The 20345-nt window shown below is 39.3% G+C and overlaps 2 protein-coding genes across 5 annotated transcripts in view; one reads left to right on the top strand and one right to left on the bottom strand.

Annotated features, from left to right (window-relative positions):
- Window positions 1–9103, top strand: part of LOC141901619 (uncharacterized) — a 25466-nt gene extending 16363 nt beyond the window's left edge. Inside the window, exons 6-7 of the transcript XR_012618845.1 lie at window positions 6327–6557; window positions 8951–9103. The gene's annotated coding sequence lies outside the window, so the exon portion shown is untranslated. The remainder of the gene's footprint in view (window positions 1–6326; window positions 6558–8950) is intronic.
- LOC141901651 (uncharacterized) lies at window positions 1288–20345 on the bottom strand. Of its 4 annotated transcripts, none has more exons than XR_012618846.1 (2): window positions 20281–20345; window positions 1288–2204 (listed from the first exon to the last, which is right to left on the bottom strand). XR_012618846.1 is itself a non-coding variant. In XM_074789033.1 (2 exons), exons 1-2 carry the CDS (start codon window positions 11728–11730, stop codon window positions 2039–2041), a joined length of 378 nt encoding a protein of 125 aa, XP_074645134.1. In that variant the 5' UTR covers window positions 11731–11740; the 3' UTR covers window positions 1288–2038. The 4 variants fall into 4 exon arrangements, 1 of the variants encoding a protein (XP_074645134.1); XR_012618847.1 differs by lacking the exon at window positions 20281–20345 and adding an exon at window positions 2586–2692; XM_074789033.1 differs by lacking the exon at window positions 20281–20345 and adding an exon at window positions 11519–11740.

Genomic DNA, 20345 nt, shown 5'->3' with positions numbered 1-20345 from the left:
TTGTAGGATCCCGATGAAAGGAACATTGTATCGAAGGCTTAGGCAAGCTATAAATATTCTTTTTTCAAACTATTACGTGACATCTCAAATTTAATTCAGTAGGGAATGATTAGTGAAAATCACACGATTGAACATATTATTCTACCCATACACGTTGAATGAAGTACTTAATCATGATAAATTGACGATATAATAAAATTTTATATAATTGGATTGGTTTAAATCTAGTGACAGGAGAACGTTCAAAATTTCGTCGATAAAATCGGCGGAAGATATCATAATGTAGCATGATCAACTTACTCTCTGATTAATTAATAAACAAGGCACATTGCTTACTTACGATTAAAAATGCAGATCCTTGACCAAGAAGTTAGAGCCGCTACGATAAGAGTGAAACGCAAATGAAATGGCGCGGTAGGTCCGGCGCCTTACACAACACATAAAGTGGACGCACTGAGGATCGCGTGAAACCGATATCGAGTTAGCCCATTGCAAATCGATTGATTTTCAAAATTTTTCAAGTATCGTCACTAATAGTTAAATGCGATAATTTAACGCTATTTTCATTTAAATACGCAATCTCCGCGAAGTAGTCGCAAAGGACGAGAGAATTAAAAAGCGCCGTAGCGAGCGTGTTTGATTCAGGTAAATATAGACTACTTGGTACTGGGGTTTTTCCCATCAGACTCGCGCCGTTAGATAGGAAAAATCAATACGATGCTAGTGCTGTATGTATATAATATGCATTTCACAAACTTTGACGCTGATTTCAGATAGACAATCAATTTTCTTTATGTACGGCAGGGATACTATAAATGAGCGCTTTTACGGCTCAGGACGCTTTTTACGGTCCAGTATCGCCTGTCGATCTTCACTCACGAAATTTCCGGAATTTTTCCACCGGCAAACGGAATGCGGATATTGGTTCGAAAATACGTAACGATTCCGGATAAATCGGAAGGGTTGAAGGGTCTGCGGTCCCATGGGCTGCGAGGCAAACCACTGTGTTCTGAACCGATCGCTGTTTTATTTGCCATCCATTGGGGAGCCTATTATGTGAAATGTTAAACTCCTGTCGCATTTACTTCCTCGGTTCGGTCCGAGTGCGCTTTATTAAAATGTAGATAGTAGAACCGGTCTGATTATGGTCTCCTTGACCAACTCTATTGATTTTTTTCCCATTAGATCCGCCCTTCGGTACTGGAACCTTCTCAATCGATGATTTCTTTCGATGCCACTTAACAAGAAAGGGTATATATTTGTAAAATGAAATTTATTACTAGCTGATTACTATATTCTTTTGAGATCTTGCAAGATCGATCATTTACGTCTTTTTGTCATGTATTTAAAGGCTGCGTGACTGTGTGTCCCCTTAATTCTTTAAGACGACATTTCATAATATCATTGTACATATACATCATATAAATTTCATTATTCTTCTGTTCTAATCAATAAAATTCAGTTGTGGACCCATCAATATGTATACATACATCACCCGTTTTCATTTTTGTGGTTTTGGTCCTTTTTCCGAGGCATTCCGACCACTCACCAGATTTTGACTTTTCCGCGTAAGGAGAGGCGCCCTCCTTCGAGGATTCGACTGACCACATAGCCATTCGTGAGGACGATAATCTCCCTGACGGAGGTGGTTATCCAACCCTTTTCGGATTCCCTCCCAGAATCCATTCGACATCAGCGAACTTATGTAGCGACGCTGATTGTTCCCTTGTTGTTCACGCTACTATGAGGAACCACGTAACCAAAAGCGTGCCAACCCGCTTCCCTGAGAAGACATATGACACCGCGATATGACACCTGTGCGGATGCTGTATGCCCGCGCATAATTTTCTTTCCCCATTACGCTACAAAAATGGTGGCAGCGGTGGGATGATTTATCATAAATCTCTTGGCTATTGTGATATTTTTAGTGGATGCCCGGAGATCTATTTTATACTAGTATAAGTTGATTACACGTTGTCAAATGGTAAGGGGTTATTATAGTTTGTCTTTATCTCATAGTTTTGTGTAAGAAAATCCGTTAAGATGAGCCGTCCGATAACTTGTGCTTCTTCGCGTTCGCTTGGTCCGCGCAGCCGTAGTACTGAACATTTGAGTATGCCCCGAGATGAGATGTCTCCATTGAGAGATCGTCACGATATTCCTTGTGAGGGCATTCTGACTGCGCCATGGCGTAACTTTGCGACCTGCAATGTAAAACCAGAAAGTTATTCGGGCGATGGTTCCTGGCAGGACTACCGGTTGAGCTTTGAAACCGTGAGCCGCCTTAATGGTTGGCCAGAAGATAAATAAGCAGATTTTTTATTTGCTTCTCTAAGGGAGTCTGTGTTAAATTATCCCCAGTCCAGATGCGAGATTATGAAGCCATATGCGACGTGCCCGTAAACGTAACGAAAGAGCTAGGTCAGTCCATTGTAGTCCTCTGCTCCCGTGCATATCCTGATTTAGATCCAGTGCAGCGAGAGAGACTCGCCGGTTCGCGCTTTATTGAGGCACTGCCCGATGCAGAGATGAGACTCCGACTGTGGCAGTTAGACATCGACACGTTAGATGATTTAATCACTCACGCGCTTCAACTCGAAGGAATATTCTTGATCGAACGCAAGAAGGAGCAATCCGATTCATATGTCAGGCAGATAGTCTCGAAGACACCTGATGACGAGATTGCGTCCCTGAGAAGAAAATAAAAATATTCGAAAAATTGATTATGGGCCTTTTGTCTGAACAAATGTTCATAATTTTAATACATCCCTTGAATGACGTAAAATAACTAAACTTATAACTTCAGTTGTAAGTGACTTGCCTCCGAGAGAGACTCAGGGAGAGGGACGACCACCAAGTAAGAAGATAAGAATGCAACAGTTTAAACTATCATATTCGTCAGCCTTCCCTTGCGTCACTAGCAGCAAAAAAGGAATACATTTCGCTTTGTGCACTGTTTGCTGCTGTGAGTTTAAAGCGTCAGACACGACGGAATTTGCGATGTGAAGAAACACTGTTCTTCTACAAACATGTAGAGACAAGTAAGAATAAACGGATTTGGACATTTTTCAAAAAACCTCAGTTTTGATGGCACGACCAAAGCGGAAGTCCTATTTACCATGTTTCATGTAAAACATAATTTCCCGTTAGCTGCTGCTGACCATGCTGGCACTCTATTTCGTGACATGTACCCTGGCCCTAGGGTATTTGATGGGTTAGTCTGCAAATGGGGAAAATTTAATGAGAAAATGTCTTTTCCCACCCTGAATGTTTTCAGGCCGAAATGTGCTTTTCCCATTGATTTGAGTGCTTTTGCACATCGACTTAGTCATTTTTTCCTATACAGGGAAAATTTGATGAGAGATGCAATAAATTCAGAAGTCTCGACACAAGTAGATAGTTATTGATAGTTGTTGGCAGTTTATAGTTCACACTCATCACTGTGCCGCAGTTAACAAACTAATACTAATAATCAGGCACCAAAACGGATCGCAAATGCTTCAATTAATGATGATAAAACAAGTATTCCAGTCGTGTATAAGTCTAACACTGACACTATGCTGCGTAAACAGAGTTTGAACATATGAAATAAACGAGCAAAAAGACGTTAAACAAATTCCCAGTTAGATGCGTTTGTTCCACAGCCTCCCCAATTTAAAGCAAGGACACTGCCTTACCATGTACAGCTATATACATCAGGACCTATGGACCACATATGCCCATATCGTGTTCATGGAACCTGTTCGGCCGAAAATCCTACCCTGCCGGCACTGTATTTTCGTGTAAGTTGTGCGAGTTCAGCAACCCGAAGGTGACTTGCGTGATCACCCACATTCACATCAAGTCACATCAAGAAAAGGTTCGCCGAAATAACAACAGGTATGTTGGATTAGTGCGTTCCTGCGTACCTGAGGAAGCACCTCGGGTCATCTTCCCGGGTCTTCCAACTGCAAGTTTCGTCTCAGAAGTCGGGCTGAACGAGACCGTGGAAACCGTCACGTCGGAACCCCCGCAGCGATTCCAATTTCTTCCGCCACCGCTGTATGTTCCTCCGCCGCCAAGTCCCCGCCTTTTGCGACACCATCGCTGTACGACTGCTTGGACATTCCGCTGCCTGAGGAACCCGCTATGGAGTGCAGCTTCGATGTCACAACTGCGGTCCTTTTAGAAGGCACCGAAGAACGTATTAACTTGTCGTTGTTAACGCGTACGTCAACGCCCGTCCCCGAGGACGCGGTCACCGTGGAAGCCTCTGCCGCCATAGCGGTTGAATCTACTGTTCCGGCGTTTTCGAAGGAGCCATCCGACGCGGAGCGACCTGTCGCTGATATGAATGGTTCCGGCTCCGTCCGACACCTACACGAGTTTCGTGGAAACCGCATCGAGTTCTGCGTGCTGGTCGGAGTCCCGTTGGACTGTCCGCTGTGTCGGTTAATTGAATAATATTAAATTTTATAAAATTACGTAATTTGTTTTATCTGGTGCGTTTCGCCTTTTCTGAGCGCGTTGCTCAGGGCTGGTGGGGGGCTTTGTAGCGGAAACTCGTTTCACTTCGTTTTGTTAGCCAACTTGGGATTTAAGTCCCAGCGGGCTATTGCGTTCACTTTTCGTCCGTCGTCCGTCCGTAGACAGAATCCAGTTATTTTGGGAAGTTTTGAAGACGCTTCAAGGTAATGTCTTGATATTTGGGTTACACATGTATCTACCCTAGACACATCTTCAGCCCAAAAACTGGCCCTGTCAGATTCAAGATGGCCGACTGGCAGCCATTGTTGTTCGCCAAAATCAGCACTTTTTACACATTTTTGAACTTTTTGAGGGACATTTTGAAGACGCTTTGATCAATTACCTTGATCTTTCGGATATATGTGAATTCCCCCAGGGCCCATCAGCATAACAAAAATTGGGTCGATCGGACTCAAGATGGCCGTCCTATGACCTTTTTAGTGCCCAAAAATGTTAATTTTGGCCCAAATTCTGAGTCCTGTAGCTTCCTACTGGTTTATCATTTCTCATTACAATTTGTGATGGGTATTCTTTAGAAAGGGAAGTTTTATACCTGAGACAGGTATTTTTCATCAGCCAATTATGACGCAATTGGCGGCCATCTTGGTGTCAGCAGTACTCATTCGTAAGTGGGAAAAAGTTTTTCCACATTATATTGATACCTAAGCGTATTTTGTTACCACAATCATTTAGAAAGTTGTAGCTCATAACGTGTTCTATGATTGTGGTGAGTTTCAAGGTCATTGGTTTTTGTATATGGCCACCAGGGGGCGTTGAATAATGCAATATCTTAGTATTTCTATATTATATTCGTATCAATGCATATTTTATAACCACAATCAATTGCAAAGTTGTAGCTCATGACATCATCTATGATTGTGGCAAGTTTTAAGGCCATTAGTTATTCTATATGGTCACCAGGGGGCGTTGAATAGTAGAATAACTTAGTATTTCCTTATTATATTGGTACCTAGGCATATTTTGTTACCATGATCAATTACAAAGTTATAGTTCGTGACATGTTCTATGATTGTGGTGAGTTTCAAGGTCATTTGGTTTTGAATAGGCGTTTAATGGTAGAATAACTTAGTATTTCCATATTAAAGTGGTAACGAGGCATATTTTGTTATCACAATCAATTACAAAATCGTAGCTGCTGACATGTTTTATGATTGTGGTGAGTTTCAAGGTCATTTGATTCTGTATATGGTCACCAGGGGGCGTTGAATATTGAAATTGTTAGATTGTTGAGCATTTGGAACCACTTCCCAAGTGGGCATGGTGTCCCTGGACCCCTAGTTCTCTTTAGCCCACTTGGGACTTTAATCCCAGCGGGCTATTGCGTTCACTTTTCGTCCGTCGTCCGTCCGTCCGTAGACGGAATCCAGTTATTTTGGGAAGTTTTGAAAACGCTTCAATGTAATGTCTTAATATTTGAGTTACACATGTATCTACCCTAGACACATCTTCAGCCCAAGAACTGGCCCTGTCAGATTCAAGATGGCCGACTGGCAGCCATTTTTGTTCACCAAAATCAGCACTTTTACACATTCTTATTGATGATTCATGTGACAGTGAGTGTTTTATTCCTGGAATGATAGACATGAGTCGAAGAAAGCGAATTCGGAAATTAAAGAAGTATGTACACTTTGATGAAATGCTTACAATATCCAAGGAAAATGATTCTGCAATTGATCCTTTTAGCAAACTTTATTTGCAAACTTATATTTTGAAAATGTGGTTGATATTGCTCATACAACAAGGTTTTAGTGGGAAAACAGTTCTACCGTATTATCTTATGATAACGTTATTACTTTCAGGTGACATTGAAACAAACCCTGGTCCTGTTATATTGAAATGTGTGCTTGGTTCATTTTGTCAAAGTGATACAAACAGATACAAGCATGAAGATGTTGGGAAACAGTGTGTAACCAATTGTGCACTTGCAGTGACTTATGCAATACATAAACCACTGTCCTCATGGAATACCAATGATATGAATGTAGTGCTCGATAGTGGAGATCTGCTATACAGGAATTTACCAAGTAGAGGTAATTATCTCATGTTTGATGATTTACCTGAATATATCAAAAGCTTCAATATGACCTTTAATCTAAAGCAAATGAAATCATTTAATGGCTTAATATTTTCTGAATTGGCTGAAGCGCCTTATGCTACATTGCATTCAGCTCTTAATGAAGCACCTCAACCACACTTTGCTTTAATGAACCTACCTAGTCAAAGTAACATTTCTACTGCGAATTGTATTGCAATTTTTGTGAGATTGATGATACACAGAATAAAACTGGCAATTTGGACATTTTACTTATTGATGAAACAGATCGAATAATATCATTTGCTCCAGGTCAGAATCAGAGCCCTTTAAGTATTTTAAAGGATGAGTTTGTTGAAGAATTAGCTTTCCCAACAATATACTGTGGTGAGAAGAGGTGTCCTAATGCAGAACGACTATAATCTGTTCATTATAGCCAGATATGTAAGTGGGAACTGTGTAAAGTTGATAGAAGAGCTGCCATGCCTGTACCAAATCTCTTTTTCAAAACATGTAAATTACAATTGCAACAAGTGTCTGGAAAAGGAGCATTTGCAGTGCGAAGATTCAAAACAAAAGGCAAGACTCTCCATACTGGTGATCTGTGTAAGGAATCTGGTCATGATAATTTGGTGAATTTGGATGATGGGTATTATATCTTCAAAACACTAAGAAATTCTCCAGCTTATTTAGAGTCGAAAAAGAAACATGTCTTCGCTATGATACGTCAACTAGGTCTACCTACATGGTTTATCAGTCTAAGTGCTGCTGAAACAAAATGGGTTGATCTATTAACGATCCTTGTGTAGCGGTTGTAGTGTAAACATATAAAATAGTAATTCAGGTAGTGACTGCTGTTGTCCATAGGTAGCGTAGTCTTAGTCCCTCTGCTGTGCCGGGGCGCTCGCTACACGGGTCCGCCTGGGTCGACCGCACTCGGGTAGTGAATACGGCAAGGAGACTCTTGTCTTCCCCAGGAAAGTAAATGGTATAAAATATGTAGAATCTGTTCCTCTATTGAAAAATGTCGCTAAAAAGGGCGCTTAAGCAGTACGCTCTCCTCCAAACAGTCGCCTCCCTACTCCACGTAACCTTAATCTGTGTGGCCAATACAGACCCCCCAACCCGCTCTCCTCAGAGTAATCCGCTTTAGGGGCTTTCCTCGGACGAAACTCGCAGTGTTGATTACTCGGCGGATATGGCTACCCCCATTCCAAGTGCCCTCTCGCACATAGCTGTCCCCCGTCATCTCAGGAGGTAATTGCGACTCATGCCAGATCTGTCAAACTAGTCGTATGCATAAGTGTTGTCCGTAGCGACGGTCAATAGGGGAACGATCCTCACGTAGAACTAAATGGGTTCGATGCAGCAGGAAAACAACAGAAATCCTCGTCCTTCCTTCCAGTGCCGGCGAATCAAATAAACGCAAGATTCGAAGTTTGATTGGAATGTAGTACGAATTATTAAATATATATATTTTCTTATAATACAAAGTTCATCGTTCTTGATGCCAAGGGGACATCATGTCCACACGCAAAACACCTTGATTATTTACATTTCGATATATAAAAAGAATGTGCCCTTCATGGCTTGCAAAGCCTTGGTACAGTCAATGTACGGTAGCATACAAAGGAGACGACCGAACGTCAAATAGAAGCTGTGGCGCGGCGGACTCCGGCGTGTATCTAATATAACTTAGGTCTCAGTAAACGAGCGTTGAAGCTAATCAACGATTAAGATGTTAACGACGGAGCGATAAATAGTTAACGACGAGCGTGGTCGTTAATCAACGATAAGAATTATACGACGGAGCGTCAAATAGTTAACGACGAGCGTTGTCTTCAATCAACGATAAGAATTATACGACGGAGCGTCAAATAGTTAACGACGAGCGTTGTCGTTAATCAACGATAAGAATTGTACGACGGAGCGTCAAATAGTTAACGACGAGCGTTGTCGTTAATCAACGATATGAATTATACGACGGAGCGTCAAATAGTTAACGACGAGCGTTGTCGTTAATCAACGATAAGAATTATACGACGGAGCGTCAAATAGTTAACGACGAGGGTTGTCGTTAATCAACGACAGCGCGCCAAATTCAAAATGTCGTTGATGCGAACTCGAAGAGTCGAAATTCAGAGGCGACGTCAAGGAGGAGAAACGACCGCGTGTTCGTTCGAAAAAGGAGTTACTGAATACAGGCGATTTTCATGGTCAGCAGAAACGACATCTCGGAGTAAAATTACGGAAATAGCACAGAAGATATACCATACTATTATTATTACTATTACTATTACTAATTACAGCGACGAGAGCGTTAAGTCGGCATCGTCAAAGGATTGAATTTAAACAGACGATGAATTGACGGAGAATTTACAATATTTACAGGATTGCAAGTGACGAGTTTATCGGCAGCCCATGTAAGTAAAAACGAGCGTAAACACGAGCACGGAGAATTCTCCGGCGACGAGACGGAACCAAAACGGCCCAAAATCAAAGAAGTTGGGTCTCAAATATAAAAAGGTGAACACACACTAATAGGTAGGTGGAGAATAAAAGAATGGCCTGGACAGGCGCCAAAAAAATCGCTAATATCACCGCGATGTGGCGTGGCCAACACCGCGGGGGCCTGCCCAGGTCGCAAAATTGGAATCTGACAGAACTGCCAAAAATCTGTCAGATTGAAATTGAGCCGAAAAGATCCCGAAACATCGCCGCAGAACACTCAGCCCCGTCCCGGAATACGTACATCTAAAAAGAAACAAAGAGAAAAGAACGGCTTAAGGCCAATCCGAAATACATAATATAATTTCACCAAAAGACCGACATTTTGGGGTCAAACCCACCCCAGATATAGACAATTTTCGCCACACTTGGCAAATTAATTGATAAAACTGATTATTCTGATGATGATATTGAAGCTATGGACTGGCAACAACGTTTTCGACTTATCAAATCTGACCCTATTACTTGTGCTAGATTCTTCGACCATAGAGTTCACACGTTTATAGAAAATGTCCTCAAAAGTCCTCACAATCCAATCGGAGAGATTCAGGATATGTTTCATAGAGTGGAAATGCAACAGCGAGGGTCAGCTCATATTCACATGATAGTATGGATTAAGGACTCACCTAAATTCGGAGAACAATCAAATGAAGAAATTACTGAATGGCTAGATCAATTTGTCTCATGCAGTAGTAATGTTTCTGACTCCAATGAACAATTTGTGAATCTACAAAAGCATAAACACTCAAAAACATGTAAAAAGTACAATGAACCTGTTTGCCGATTTGGTTTCCCATTGGCTCCTATGTCACACACTACAATTCTAGAACCATTTGATATTGAGGATCAAGAAGAAAAGGCTAGATTTGATGAACTGCATCAGAAAGGTTCCAACCTTCTTAATGAAGATAAGGATGGAATGAACATCTCATTTTCAGAATTTTTATCTAAACTTGGCCTTGATAATGAAACATACCTTAAGGTTATTTCTTGTAAATTGAAAACGGCAAAAGTTTTTCTTCAGAGAGATCCATGTGATATAAGAGGAAATCCATACTTCAAAAAAATTCTACGTATCTGCTTGGCAAGCTAATCTTGACTTGCAGTTTGTGTTAGACCCATATGCAACTGCAATGAATATTGTCTCATACATTAATAAATCCCAGAAAGGTACAAGTCCTCTAATGGAAAGAGCTTGTAAGGAAGCTAAAGAGGTTGTAAAGAAGCTAAAGAGGGAAATATGGATATCCGTAATAAAGTAAGGCATATTGGTTACAAATTCTGAAATAGTGTTGAAATTTGTGCTCAGGAGGCTGCATATTTAACCCTTGGGTTACCCTTAACAAAATCTACCCGTGCTGTCGTTTTCATTAATACTTCTCCAGCTGATGAACGAACATATTTGTTAAAATCTATCGAAGATCTTGAAAAACTAGATCCTACATCATCAGATATCAGCTGTGGTAATGTCATAGAGAGATACAGTAAACGAGGAAAAGCTCTTGAAAACTGGTGTCTTGCCGATTACGCTTCACAACTTAACATCACGTATCCAAAAAGACTTAACAAGCTCAATGACTGATTTGAATTTATATCAGGATGAGGATCTATAATGTATAGATAATGACGAAGATTTCAGTGAGACTGAAATTGATCTTGATAGTCAGTCAGGACGTCTTGACTTGTTGGCAGCTCCTGTCAACCCTATTCTTCCACCAAAGGAGATCCTTTCCAGTCCAAGTAAACGCAAGGTCTCGTTTTCGGGCATTGTTTCCTCTGTAAGTTTCACTTCTTATATATGTTTTTTGCCCTTTCTCCATACGTTTTTTATTCCCTGGATATTGTGTTTTCTTCAATATACCTTCTTTCTGAATGGTCACATGCCCAATAAATAAAATATCGTGTACAAGTTATTGTAAAATGTGTATATTCACAAATAATGGATATGCTAGTGCTTTGAATTTTAGTTCTGCCTTTACTGATTTATAAGACTTTTAAACCAGCTATTTTTGCACGTGCTCACTGTTATTGTTTATGTAAGCAGGTGTGTGTTTCTGACGTCATCTCTGCTGAATGCTCACTGTTTCCAGTCATTTCACAAATGGCATTTTATCCGGTTGGGAGATTGTATACTGTAGCTGTCGTGCTATGATAAATATGGTTGTGTTTATTCACAGAGATAATGTCATGAATAGCACTGATTGCAGGTTGTAGGTGAACTACGTGAACCAAGCAAAGATTAAATAACTGACTTATTAACGCCTATTCAATAATCTTTTTTTATCGGTCAGGCGTCAGGTTGTTATTTTTATACAAACATATCATTTGGTTTATTAATCGTGAAATTTACAATTTAGAGGCCATATGCCCTTTAATACAAACTTGAAGATCTGGCCCAGATCACAGATATTTCAAAGGGGGTGCTTCAAATGTGATTATTATAGACTTTACCTTGATATCCCCATTATATTTTTGCTGACTGTTAAGGGTAATATGTATAATAAAGGCGGCAAGTTGAGGAAGCTCACTATCCAAGACACATCAGGCGAACCTCTGAAAGTAAAGTTGTGGAACTCTATGGCTGAATGCACTGTAAACACCGGCGACACTGTTTTATTGAAAGACGTGACTGTTATGTACGATTCGTTCGAGGGGGCTAACATTTTGAATGTTAATCGACCCGATGAATTCGAAGTAAGTTGTTTAAACATTAAACATCCAGATTTACATATTTTATATCAATTGTTCAACTTCTTTCATATATAATTTCTCTTTTAAGTTACCGCTGAACAACCTTTAGTTTCTACAATCGTTGGCATTGGCATCAATGACGAACAACTTTCTGTATTACTCGATAATGAATAAACCATGAAGATTGATCGGCATCTGCTTTTGCGAGCACTCAATGTTCAACACTATGATGACGTGTTTCTCAAGCTACCCTTTGAATGCCGCTTAGCCAAACACCAAAACCTGATTACTAAACTTTCAGTCATTTAACTTTCAATCATTTTACTATGAACAATATTGATTTTTTGCATGTCTTCATTTTTTCATCCATTGTTTCCTTGCTCTCTATGTTAGTTTTGTTCTTTTCTATTCACTTTAAATCTTTGTAATCATGGGTTCAATGCATCGGTGACTTCTTAACTGCATCGTTAAAAATATCAGATGTGACCTTATATAGTTGTATTTTTTTAAGTGTCCTTTCCGTATTTCTGGGTCAACCCCCTCAACTTTCTCCAGCTGTTCTTATCATCAGAAATGCAGATGGACTGTTGCTGTCTCAAACACATAAACATTTTACACAGGTACAAGGAAAAATGGGCATAACAGGGAGAAAATTCTGTGATTTCTTTGTATACACAAAATCAGGTTATCACCTAGAATGCATTCCATATAATATAGCATTTTGGGAGAAAACATGTTCATTATTCGTTAGATTCTATGATAGATTTGTATTTCCAAGTCTCACGCAAAATGCATGAAGTAATTAGAGAAGTGATGATAGAGACACCTTATGTGTCTCCTCTCAAGTTGATAGTCAATAGAACTCTTGTTCTATTCCTGATTTTAATAATGTATCACTGCCTGATATCCAGTCACCTTCATCTTTTGTGCATGGTCAACCAATGAGTTCTGAGATACAGGTAACATCTATTAAGACTAATAAGGTAAGCGAAAGGTCTCGTAATGGTGGCAGTAATTTAGATGGTGCTAAAATCTCTGTTGGAAATAAAAGAAAATTTTCATCTCCAAAGAAAAAGGTAAATACCTCTGCTAAGTTTTATGTATCCCCTTCTCCTCAGCCATGCACAAGCTACCTAAATGTACCAGTCGACAATGATGAAGTGAAAATAGACAAGTCACATATAAATACATATCAAAAATATATAAACTAGTTTATATATTCTTGATACTATTAATCCAGTCCATATACAACCTAATAAACTTAAATGGATTAGACTGTACTTGCACTGCACTGCACCACTGAACCTTGCAACAGACATATAAATAATAGCTAATAATTATATTATTTAGGTATCTTTTTGCAAAGTGGTGGGTGGAGGTGGGCTGCACATGTATGTAGTATATCATCAATTTCTGGCAACAGATTCAGCGGGTATTCAGTTTTCAATATTTTTGAAATGTTTCATGCAGCATATCGCTTGCTCAACATATATCCTTACCTTAGCTATCTGCTCTGTCAAGTTAACCTGGCCCTCAGTCATTTGGTTTTGGCCTTTCGTACTAGGAGGAATATGTAAGTTGCTGAATTTAGTCATTAACAAATCTTGGATGTAAAACCCCCTGATCAGCCATAACATCTTCATATCTTTTTAATACATCCAAGAATCCACTATTAATCACCATCTGGCAGTCGGTTTTGTGCCCTGGCCATGCTTTGGATAAAAAGTTAATGCATCCATTGGGTAGTAATGGATATGAATTTGATAGTGAAACTGATGATGCTTAGAACGACGATGATGATAACCTCGACATAATCTATGCCAGCAATGACGACCCAGACTAAACATGCCCCGAAAAATAGAAGCAGTGAAAACATGGCCAAGCCCAACTTACCAAAAAGAGTTGAAAAGCTGGTTAGGGTTCACTGGGCATTATCAGAGATTAATTAAGGAATATGCTTCTATTACTGCTCCTTTGTTGACATTGTTAAAGGGGTACACAATGAAGAGTCTACAGGGCAGAATCAAGATCAATCGAACTGTGGCTACATCCCATCTGATGAGAAATGGTACGATCAGTGTGAAACTGCGATCCCAAGTATCTCGCCTTGTACTTGACAATTTGCGACAAGTTTCACGATTATCTGTACAGAAGTAAAAAGTTTGTCGACAATAATTGCACAGTAGTTACCAGAACCAATATTTATGTGCCATATAAGGTAGACAGAATATTAGAAGTTATCTACTGATAATAATAACGTATACAATCTTGCTATCAGGAAGAAGTGCAATATTCCTTTGACATTTTAGTAATATCCCCATGTTGGAGAATGTTGCTTTCATATAATGCAAAAACATGCAATACCTGAAGATCATGTAAAAGTCTGTGACACCTGTGCTAAATGTGCAATTATCATTGAAGGGCAAACCAAAAATTTCTAATTGCGTACTGCTATTCAAACAAAAATTCTGTAAATTCAATGCACAATCAATTTTCATCTGTCTTCAATTCCCATTTCTAAACTCAAAATGAAACCCAATTTCGTTCCCAGGACGACTTTGAGCAGAAGATCAAATTTCTAGATGCTTTAGGGGAAACGAACATACACAACCCCAGCACGGAAGACAAAAACACCAACAGCTAGTGTCATTAGTACTTCAAATTGAAAACTAGATCCATCGGTTTACAGGTTGCCATTAGGAGTAAGAACGAAGCCCATCCGCTTGAAGGTAATATTACGAGAGATTTTCACGAAGTACTGCAAGTGCTCTGATTGTGGATCATCACTTGACGTTGTTTATGAACCATGGCGTTGATTTGGTTTTGCACTTAACTTCAAAATGGCATGCCAAAACGTTGACTTTGAAGAAACCCAGGATCCCTCCAGGAGGATTTCTGACTCAGCTATTGTGAATAAGAACAAGAGTACATTTATGGTAACCCGTTTAGCTCAGAGATTCGGTGATGTAGCTATGCAGAAAATGTCATTCATCATGAATTTTCCCGGATCACTTTCAAAAAACCGTAGCAATTGACATGTCTTTATGCTTGGTGAACATTTTAACAATGAACAGCCAATACAAAATGCTGTGCATGATCTCAAAGAAAATACTGATACACTAGTTGAAACCGGCAGCTCATTTGATGGTACCTAGCATCAGCGGGGCCATTTGTCAATGCATGGTGTATTCCACAGCCATCGCGCAGGATGTCGACAGTCGATAGATGCTTTGACTTCATTATGAAAAGTAGATATTGTAAAAAGTGTGAGGTATGGAAGAAACGACAAGAAATTCCAGAGTTCATAGACTTCGAGCAAATACACAAGCCTTGCTGTCCAATCAACCACAGTGGTTCGTCCTCTGTGATGGAGACTAATGCAGCCGAAGAAATTTTTTCTCGATCTGTAGAAACACGGGGTTGGTGTATAAAGCCTACATTGGGGAGGGAGGCAGCAGCACCCGCAGAAATTAGTTGAAACTTCAATGAAGACACGCTTTTTTCCCTTTATGAAACAAAACACTTTCTGATAGAAAATGTTTTGATGAAAAGAACAGACTGACAAGAAATGTTGTCATTAATACATTTTCCATCAGAAAGAGTTGCCATTTTAATCAATCATACCTCTCCCAATGTGTTTGCTGATGTTATGAATCAGATATTTTCCCTGTCAATATCTGGTTGTCTTTTAAAAAGTTTTGGTACTATTGAACAATGTGATAGAATGATCATTTTCCTACATGTTGGCTGCATTGATAATATGTCTGTTTTACATGCTCACAATGCAAATCATTGGGCCCTTGCGGTTTATGATAAGGTAAACAACAAGCTCTTTTATTGGGCTGGTCTTGTCCAATAGCATTAGTGGTGAATACCAACGAGATGTGTTCAAATTTGAAATTATCATTGTCCAGTCTTCTTTGTTGCCATGATGCATAACATCATACTTGTAACACAAGCCGCCGATTTGTGGTAGTTCTTATGCACCTTTTGATACTATTCAAACATATGGTTCTGTCTGTGGTTTGCAGTTCTCATAGGATGTCTTGCAGCCCAGAATATTGGGCAATTTTATACCAAAGTTCTTATTCACTGGATAATTGGGACAAGCATTTCGGTTGAGTCATTCATTCAACTTATTCTTCGGTGATAAAAAAGAGAAAATGGTCTTGCATCTAAACTGAACAGGTTGACAGCTGGACAGGTACTAAGATAATCAAAATTTCTGATGATGATGATTTTAAAATACCAATATCAAAGAAAAGCATAAGCATGCTGACCTCAAGAAACCTGAAAGCCACACTAGAAGCAGTTCTGTGGTGGACGAAAAATGTTTTAACAAGTGAAGCGACTTAATAAGGGAAACTAAAAATTCATCATCGGTGCAGAAACAGTAATCACAGTAAACATTTCCATGGTCGGATAGTATTATGATGATGATGAGGGCGAGGAGTGGATCCAATGTCAGGTCACTACTGTTGGTTTCACGAAACATGCACCGGTGTCTATGGGTGTGGAGCTACTGATTTCGAATGCATGGACTGTTCTGGTAATTAGAACTATTGAGAAGTACTTTGTTAATGCACTCATTAGTTAGTTAGTGTTTTAGTTATAGTTTCGTTTATCACAAACTTGCATGCGTATCAAATTTCTCATCTAGCCCCACCCATGGGGTAAGATTGTACACAATGATTTTAGGTGTTTTTAAGTTTATAAGTTTTATAACAGCATTTATAATATAATGAGAGTAGTTTATAGCAATTAATACCTGTTATTTCAAGTTTTAGCACCAGTGGGGCAAGGATGGGACATCTGACATCCTTTGCTATTTTCTGGGAATTTGCAAGGGGGTACGATAAATTAATATGTGGGTCATAGAGAGGACCTATCAAATGTAAATTCAAACCATATACCATACTTACTTTTATATGCATGAAGAACGCAGGAGGGGTCAAAGGCCTAAGTGTCCCCTCTTCCCCCACCCTACTATATACACAATAATGGCAGTGGTGTTTTCTCAATCCGTCCATGTTCTTTCACTCAACCCCTTTCCCCTCTGGTACAACATGATAGAGATCAAAAGGGATCATCATTAAATGGTTTGCTGTCTGTTCTCTGTAATTTTCATGCTTTACAGCACGACCGTAGACGATACAAATTTTAGAAATTGGAACAATCAATATCTAAAAATCGATGGCGTGCGCTGATTGGCCGGACTGACCTGCTTATGCTTAAAGATACCGCAAAGGCTGTGTCCGGAAAACTACGGCAGCTCAGCTATTAATTATGGGATTCGAACTGAACATGTCTCAACTTGTATACAACATTCAAATCTAGGGAACTAAAGAGTCGATTTCATGTAACTTCCAACAAATCCGAGTACAGCGCACTAAAAGAACCCAGAAGTCAACATATCAATTTTGTCTGATTTCTGCTCTTCAAAGTAAGTATTTTTGCCACTATGTGCCTTTTATTCAAAATCTAAGACTTTAGTTCTCTGAAAAATTGGATAAGCTTTCCCAATTTATGAGGTATTTTTGCTTCGATAGTGCAGGCAGGGCGAATTTAGAGTTCAAAAATTTGCAATTCTGAAAAAAGATTTCAGTGCTCGTGGCCTATCATAATTAATAAAATACACTGATCATCTGTGATGGAGACGAAGACAAAACAATTTTCAGGGCTCAATAACATATTAATCGAAATCCCGAGACAACTACAACTATTTTATCAAATTAGACGAGCCTAAGATACAATCCTTAGATGCTGGTGAAAAAACTCTCGAGAAACGAGCATCCCTGTTGAAACTTATCATCCAATTCATCTCCAGAGATAAAGACCAATCAATTGAAAATGCTGCCAAAACAATATCGTACTTATTAAGTAAAGACACATCTATTTAAGAAAAGCTAATGGGGAAGTTCATTTAATTCTTAATGGATGGCGCGCATGTACTATGAGGATAACAAACATGGCTGCCTATTGCAAATACAAACAATGGACTGTGAATCAGTTAGAATGTGAGCTTGTAAAGCGAGGTGCTAGGACCGTAGGCAAGGAAGATCTCGTAGGAAGATCTCGTAGAAAGGTAATAAAGTATAGGGTAGTCGCATAGATAATCCAAGAACTCATAATCTTTTATAATCCTACCACAAAGCGGTTTTAATTGATTAATTCACCCATTGTTATTCAATTCAAAGGAACTTTGTTATCAAAGTCTATAAAGATGAATGACAATATGCTATGACTGTTGAATTGTAAACTGAATTAAAATGAATTAAAATGTTGAGGTTTATAAAGTGATGAACGCAATCATATCGTACATAGGCCTACTAACTGTTTGGCCTGCCAAGATAAACCATTTATTTCATTTTCATCAAGCAATCCAGGCTAAAGGCCGGAACACACTATGCGATTTTCGCAGCGAATTTATTCGCGACGAATTTCGCAGCGAATATTATCGCACTGCGCAGAGCGGACACACCTATGCGATTTTTGCTTAAAAAACGCGAATGTCGTCGATTACGCTGGGAAAATCGACGTTACTGGACGAAACCTTGGTCACTGCATCGTGATAAACAATCTGTTTATCACAATTTAGTACAGGAATTGTCCGTAGAGGACGAAGAATTGTACAAAACGTACATGAGAATGAGCCCCGAGAACTTTCTGGAGATCCTGAAGAAAGTTTGGCCTCACATCCAGAGAAAAAATACGATCGTTCGAAAGGCCAATAGCCCGGAAATGAGGCTAGGAATTACATTGAAGTTTTTGGCTACAGGTAAGCACTCTGAATTCAAACTCTCAACTCCACTCCAACCCCTCAGAGTTGATTTAAGTCCATGAAAAACTAGGTAGGCTTTTTCAAAAAGGCGACTCCGTTTAGCGTTTAGGCCTACTCACGAGTAAGCCTAAACGGAGCCACTTTTTTTCCAAGGTGAAACGAAGGGGTCTCAATTTTGTTTTTATACGTTCCTACTCGCAAATTGAATAGCGATTTTCCCAAATTACACTTCATTACTTATGGAAAACCAATCATAGACATGTATCCATCTGGGGTTGACTGTACTTCACAATGAAGATGCCTTGTTTAATATAATTGAATACATTTTAGGTGAATCCTTCAGCAGCTTTTCATTTCAATATCGGATTGGAAAAAGTACTGTGTCAAGCATCGTTAAAAGAATGACGAGAGCGATATACTTAACGCTGAAAGATGAATATTTGAAGGTACCGGTATGCTTTATTCTAAAATATCTAGCCTACGCATGTAGGCTATAAAAATTCATATTGCAAAACACCAGCATCATCCACATATTGTAAGATTGTAATACTGATGTGAAAATACATGTTTACACTCTCAAATTGCAACTAGGGGTCCAGGGACACCATGCCCACTTGGGAAGTGGTTTTAAATGCTCAACAATCTAACAGTTTCAATATTCAACGCCCTCTGCTGACCATATACAAAAACCAATGACCTTGAAACTCAATACAATCATAAAACATGTCAGCAGCTACGATTTTGTAATTGATTGTGATAACAAAAATGCCTTGTTACCAATTTAATATGGAAATACTAAGTTATTCTACTATTCAACGCCCCCTGGTGACGATATTCAAAACCCAATAACCTTGTAACTCACCATATTCATAGAACATGTCATGAACTACAACTTTGCAATTGATCATGGTAACAAAATATGCCTAGGTACCAATATAATAAGGAAATACCAGGTTATTCTACTATTCAACGCCCCCTGGTGACCATATAGAATAACTAATTTCCTTAAAACTCACCACAATCATAGATGATGTCATGAGCCAAAACTTTGCAATTGATTGCGGTAACAAAATATGTATTGGTACGAATATAATATAGAAATACTAAGATATTGTATTATTCAACGCCCCCTGGTGGCCATATACAAAAAACAATGAACTTGAAACTCACCCCAATCATAGAACATGTTATACGCTACAACTTTCTAATTCACTTTCTAATTGTAACAAAATATGCTTAGGTATCAATATAATGTCGAAAAACTTTTTCCCACCTACGAATGAGTACTTATGACACCAAGATGGCCGCCAATTGCGTCATAATTGGCGGATCAAAAATACCTGTCTCAGGTATGAAACATTCCTTTACAAAGAATACCCATCACAAATTGCAATGAGAAATGGCAAACCAGTAGGAAGCTGCAGGACCTAGAATTCTGGCCAAAATTGACATTTTTGGGCACTAAAAAGGTTATAGGACGGCCATCTTGAGTCAGATGGACCCAATTTTTCTTTTGCTGATGGGCCCTTGGTAGATTCAAATATAATCGAAAGATCAAGGTAATTGATCAAAGCGTTTTCAAAATTTCCCTCGTAAACTTCGAAAATGTGTAAAAGTGCTGATTTTGGCTAACAAAAATGGCTGCCAGTCGGCCATCTTGATTCTGATAGGGCCAGTTTTTGGGCTGAAGATGTGTCTAGGGCATTTATAAACCAAATATCAAGACATTAGGGTAACTCACTGTAATTTCGGAAGACCACATAAGTTCGGAAGTTTTCTTCTACGGCCTCTCCGCGGTCGCGGAGA

Source organism: Tubulanus polymorphus, chromosome 1, assembly GCF_964204645.1.
Source record: "Tubulanus polymorphus chromosome 1, tnTubPoly1.2, whole genome shotgun sequence".
Lineage (NCBI taxonomy): Eukaryota > Metazoa > Nemertea > Palaeonemertea > Tubulaniformes > Tubulanidae > Tubulanus > Tubulanus polymorphus.
This window is presented reverse-complemented; position numbering and strand designations above follow the sequence as displayed.

Bases quoted from the DNA above. Each gene is read 5' to 3' on its own strand.
- LOC141901651 (XM_074789033.1), bottom strand. From the start codon at position 11,730: ATGTTAGCCCCCTCGAACGAATCGTACATAACAGTCACGTCTTTCAAT. The intron at 2,205-11,518 runs GTAAAGTCTATA...TTTACATTGCAG, and splicing joins AATATAATGGGGATATCAAG to GTCGCAAAGTTACGCCATGG.